The sequence below is a fragment of the Condylura cristata genome, unplaced genomic scaffold, assembly GCF_000260355.1.
Source record: "Condylura cristata isolate star-nosed mole 26May11 unplaced genomic scaffold, ConCri1.0 scaffold00036, whole genome shotgun sequence".
In the NCBI taxonomy this organism is placed as follows: Eukaryota; Metazoa; Chordata; class Mammalia; order Eulipotyphla; family Talpidae; genus Condylura; species Condylura cristata.
Window position 1 is genome coordinate 15099198 of NW_004567137.1, and position 6270 is coordinate 15105467.

At 35.3% G+C, this 6270-nt stretch overlaps 1 protein-coding gene across 1 annotated transcript in view; it reads left to right on the forward strand.

The window, feature by feature from the left end:
* Window positions 1–6270, forward strand: part of LOC105854393 — a 26593-nt gene that overhangs the window by 8535 nt on the left and 11788 nt on the right. Inside the window, exons 3-6 of the mRNA XM_012732803.1 lie at window positions 2549–2749; window positions 3047–3136; window positions 3946–4044; window positions 5070–5221. Of these exons, the coding sequence (XP_012588257.1) occupies window positions 2549–2749; window positions 3047–3136; window positions 3946–4044; window positions 5070–5221 (542 nt within the window). The remainder of the gene's footprint in view (window positions 1–2548; window positions 2750–3046; window positions 3137–3945; window positions 4045–5069; window positions 5222–6270) is intronic.

Genomic DNA, 6270 nt, shown 5'->3' on the forward strand with positions numbered 1-6270 from the left:
ATATGATATTTTGAACATATTTTCTGAACATTTCTTGGACTCATAAAATAAATAGGCATCCTACTGAATCTAAAATCATGTAGGAATTTCCTTTTTATGGTTACTAATGTAAATTAGGTGAACTCTGTTTGGGAATACTCTTTGAAACTGGAAATGTTTCACATTTCTTTTAAAAATAGCTAGAGCGACTAAGAAATCAATTTGACCTTACTAAAATTGTCTCCATTTCTTTGGAGGCTATTTTAAAAACTGACTCTTTGTCCCCTCACCAGCATAACTGTTGTCATATTTTCAACAAATATTCCCATTAGAGTACAGACATTTTATATATAATCACTTGCTGACTATATTATGATTAGGCAACGAATCAATGAAAAGCATGGCTATTATAAGAAAGTTGAAATGTAACATTTTTTAAATATTAGTGACCTATTACTTAATCTATATGACCTATGGAATTGTGGTTTTAGAATGTTACCAATAAATTAGAATTATCATATGAAAGTGTAAGTAAAATATAACTAGTGCCAAGATGTAGCAAACTTGTATAACAGGAAAACATCAATTATACTCTTAGCTAGACTTTACTTTTGTGGTTGAGATGGAAGCAGTTTAACAATCAAGTTGGTTAAGTCTTTTGTCTCTTGATACCTTTAGAGGTATTTGTCAATGGACAAACCAAATAACACACTACAGGCTCAGTCTCCTCTGCTTGGAGGTGTGTGATGAGAAACTGCCTTCACAATAGCTGGGATTTCCTGTTCAGTTTAAGTGACTCTTTGACAAGAAATCTACTTTTTCCAGTGTTGCTTTACTCTGCACCTTCACAGGGGAGTCTGTGTAAACCGCAGATTGGGTTTGTCTGTTTCCAAGAGTGACCAGATCTCCCTCTGGAGGATACTGCAGTCTCTGTCCATGAGGAGGTATGTGTTCCTGCTGTCCTGTCTCTCGCCATCCATCATTGATTACAAATGCTGTGTGTGATGCCACAATTGATAGGGGGTAAAGTTATAGAAATTGTTATCCTTATCGAGTAATTCACAATGGATAATAATCATAAATATGCAACATTTTAAAGATTATCTTAAATATTGAAAGTCTTTACTATGTGGAGGACAATTACTTAGGTGCATATATACAAAGAAAACTGGGGTTAAATCTATTGAATTTTATATGAAACCCCATAATTTTACAAAATGGAACAGTTTTTTAGGAATTTGCCATCAGAACAATATAATGCTATATTCATATTATTTATTGTTGGGTCAGGTTTTTATACATAGATTCTCAAAATGAATTCATTAATCAGAATGTCAAATAACTTTCCTCTTATAGTTATTAATCATATTAAACCCCATTCAACTTTTCATACAAATGAGGACGAAGTAGTGCCACAAAATTCTAACTTATATACTTTGAAAAGTTTTCTTTTTTTAATTCAACTAAACATTGCCAAGAAGATACACACACTGATAGAAGAGACTCCTGTCTAAGGAAGTAGGCTGAATGGTATAAGTTTTTTGAATGTGAAGTAAGGTGTTTTACATGTATTACATATATGTATTTTTATTCTAGTATTATATTTATAAGCTAAATTGGTGATATTATGTAAATTTTGTATGTTCCAAAGTAAGAATTAATTCCACTCTTGAGGTGCTCATTGATTCAATTATCAATTTACATTATCTGATATATTCCAGTTGTCAATACAATTACAGTCCTCCTGGATATTTAAACCGATAGTATTGTCCCTTAGATGATTTTTAATTTATCATTTTATACTTTCTTATCTATTACATTCATTCACTTACCAAATTTGAGTATATAGTAACTGCAATTTTCATATGTTTGACTCTCCAATATTGTTTAGGATCTCAAGAAGCTAATGAATCACATATTATTTTTTATATAATAAATATTCTCAAAATGTAATGATTATTTAAAACTCCACAATATTTGGAGAAAAAACACCATTTTTCACCACCCATCACTTTTAGAAATAAATGTTAGTCACTATACAAATATGCAGGAAATTAATACAGATCCTAGCACAACTGTTATATACTATTGAACATTCAGTCTTTAATTATTAAAGTTAGCACTTTTTTTTCTAATATAGCACTGTAACAGTTAATGTAATAGCTTCAAAATTTTGTTAGGGGTGAGTTTAAATTAATGTGGATGTTATTATTCGTAAAACTTTCCACATTAATATTTGGTCTGCTATTCACCCAACCATTAGAACTATGTGAAAAATAAAAATTGCATTGTTTAAATTATTTTATATCACAGTAAAGCTTTTTTAAGCAATAAGGAAATTTTACTCAGACTTGTCTATGATTCAAGTGCAATATGAGTTTATTATTCTCCGTGCTCCGCCCACACGACTGCACCAGGGCCCTGGCCATCCCGGAGGCGGTCAGTAAGGACTCACCTGCAGCTGTCAGAGCACCGTCCCTGAGACGACTCAGCTGCAAGAGTGAAGGACCGCACAGAGAACTCCCAGGCACTGAATCTGGACCCAAGGCCGCTGGAAATGACAGGTAAGAGCACGAAAGCTCCCCTTCACCAACAGAAGATCAGATAACCTCTGTGGAAATAAATTTTGAAAATATTTTTCAGGATCTTCAGGAGAATAACAAGTATAGATCTGCAAAGTTGGAACATTTACTAGACACATGCAACTGTTCTGGGCTGAGCAGTCGGGAGCCACAGTGTGTAAGAGTAGGGGATAAACTCACATATTCCGGTGTGAGAGTTGAAGATTGAAATATGAATATGCCATTGTAATCTGAAACGAAAGGACTAATTTAGTTCTTGTATTATTGAGTGTTGGAGTCTTTGGCAACAACTCAAGGAGTATTATGTTTACAGAAAACGCAGTATAATTTCTGGCGGCCACAGTATAGTTCATCCGGATTACAACCCGGGATGCGGGTCTGGGTTCCACCTCCCACGTGTGACGCCTGCGCAGGCTGATCTCGGGTCTGCAAACTGTCAGCATTCGTCTCATCTCTTCTCAGTGTTTCCATTTCTCCCCCTGCAGACTCGCCCTCACCTCCGGGGATGATTGCTGTTGAGGACCTGGGGATCGTCTTGCTGCCCACAGTCGTAAAAATCATAGCTCTCATCGCTTGTAAGAACAACTTTGAAATATCCCAGGCATGTTTAATGCTCTAAGAGAATGCCAGTGACTCTCAAGTTCTAAATATTTTGTAAAATAGTTTTGATTTATTACATGATTTGAAACAAGATATCGATTGTTTTTACATTTGTACAAAATATTAAATTTACAAGCATATACTTATAAAAATATTTATTTTAAGAAATATATTTGCTGTATAAAAATTGTATCGCAAAGTATATTTTTACTTGTAATAAATATATAAATATATACAGATTATGTAAAGATGTGCATATACAAATATATTTTGACTTCTACAAAAACGACATAAAAAACTAAAAAATTGTATAAAATGCAAATTAAGTCTTGAGATATGTTAAAGTAAGTACTTCAGTATGTTGTGAATTATTTATATTTGAATTTATTCCTAATCGTCTATGACTTTTAGTTTGTCTTTCTAATATCAATTTTGTTTTATATTATTCTAATCTAAAGCAATAAAATGAATTAAAATTTAGAAACTTCAATAAATATATTTACTCAGACCAATGAAATTTTATAAGGATTCTTTAAATTTTTTCTAGTTTCTATAAAGCTGAAGAAGAACTATTGGCCAACATTAGCAACAAAAGGTAAATAATTGTTTTCAAAATATCAATGTTAGTACAGTTAATTTTTAATATACCTCTTACTCTAAGCAGTAAACATGTCTCCATATAAAATTTCTGTATGTGACTCCCTGTGCATGAACATTCTCTTATCTGTGAACTGAACACTTGTCTCCGTCTCTCCTTTCTCGGTCTCCATCTCTCTCCCCGCAGGCTCACCGGCTCCTCCCGAGAAGAGCATAGCTGGGGTCTTGGGACTCACCTGCCTTGTGTTGATATGCGTTATTGTGTCAGTGATTGTTAAAACCCCAGGTACATTTATGGAAGATTATAGTGGACTTTTCCCATAACAATTGTCAGTGCCTTTAAATATTTCATAAGAGGAATAGAACTATTATGTTATATATGGGTTTAGGTAAATGTTAAATGTTTAATCATATCTTCTCAAAATTATAAATATACAGAATGACTGTAGACATTATTTTATATAGATTCAGATCTCATGATTCAAAGTCACATTTTAGGAGAATGAGAGAACCTATTGAAAACTATGAAATAATATTTGAGAATTGGTAACCACATACTGGAGCAGATGGTGAAATTTGACTCTGAATTTTTGTGACATTTTACCCAAAGCTTTATTCTTGTATTAGTTTTCAGGAGAGTCAACTTTATTACAGTTTATTACTATAACTCTACCAACATATATTTCTAACTTATAAATATTATTGTATTGATTATTACTTACTTAAAACACTAATAATATTTACAAGAGTTACTTTGGTTTTTTCTAGGTACCAAAAATTCAGAGCAGGGTGATTTATCCATAGAAAAAAAGAACCAGAAAGGTAAATGATGATTTCCAACATTCTGATGGTAATAAAGTTTATATTGTATAAATGTTAGGCTCTGTAAAAAGAGTAACACATTTTCTGGTAGAGTATACATTATAAAGTCAAATGATGAATGTCCATGAATAATGATAATTGGGGTCATCATATACAAGATCGGGAAGAAAATTCTCTAGGAACCTCCACATCCATGTGGCCAGTTGGCTCATGTCCTGCTGCTATTAGATGATAGAAACAATTTTACTATTAAAACATGGCTTCATTTACTGATTGTCAGGACATACACAGTGGACATTTCCGGTTTGAATTTGGTTTCTATCTGGGCATAAACTATAGCATGAGAGGCTGCCCCTTCTGTCTGTGGGTAGTTTGTACCCACTGTGAGTGTGTGGGGTGTTATGTCTGTGCATGTTCATATCTCAGCATTTATATGTTGTGTCTTATTACTACAAATAAATTTAGGTAATAATTCAAAATCTCTCTCAGAATACAGTTGCAGCTTTTGCCCACATGGGTGGTTCTCCTACTCTAACAGTTGCTATTACTTTGCTGGTGAGAAAAAGACCTGGAATGAGAGCGTGACCGACTGTCAGAGAATCAACTCTCAGCTGCTCTACATAGACAGTGAGGAAGAAAAGGTAAGAAATTCAGTGTCCCAACCACCTCATAGAAGATTTATTCTGGTCAATTTTATATTCATAGACTCATACATATTTTTGTACATACCTGTAGTTTAAAGTTTGTATAATACTCCATTGTTTGACACTAGTATTTTATTAATATTTCTGGACCTTGAGTGCACACTTGAAAAGCCCAGTGCATGGCTTTCATAGAGAACCTTGTTTCCCAGATGTACATATTTAAATAGACATTGTCGTTTCATACATCAAGTAAAGGCAAGCATATTGTGATCAGACAGGTTAATCAACATGTGAATGGAAATTGTATCTGTGGAAAAGATCATGGATTCAAGTCCCAGCCTCTGCGCAACCAGTCACATGTCTGTTCTCTTCCCTCCTGCTGTCTGGGTATCTAACCACTGACATGTGATTTCATGTTGGGAGCCAGGGGCGTGTGCTCTTGGGGCTTCTGTCCTGAGCCCACAGCCAACCCAGCAGGATGACCTGAGAAGGCAGCAGACAGTCGATCATGAGGCTTAGACAGATGAAGTCTCCTTGTTGTGACCTTCAAGGCAGAACATGAAGCTCAGCATGGAAATGCCCCTTCCTGCTGTTGCCAAAGTGGCACCTCCTGGTACCTCCAAGGTGCTAATATTGCCAATTCATCACCGTGCCCGCCTTCCCTTGCGCGCAATAGTGTAAATAAATGAGCAGAGCCAATATTGGGTCTCTGCATCCTGACAGCCCCCAGTCCCAGCTTTCACTAGCACTTCTGCCTGCCCTTCACCTACACGTTCTCCTTCAGATCCTGCTAGACACAGCGACCATGGAAAGGTCATCTGGGGGGTGGCGGGGTCTGGGCTGCTGCCCCAAGGGCACACACTGCTGGCTCCCAACACTTTCATGATTTCTGTTCTTGTTTGTATGTTTAAATGCATATGCATTTGTTCGTGTCTCATCACTCCCCTATAATCCCCCAGTAACCCTCTGCAGGATTGCATTTACCTGCTATTTGCTAATTTTTACTGCAGACTTTTGATGCAATATTTTAATATTTACTCTCTTAA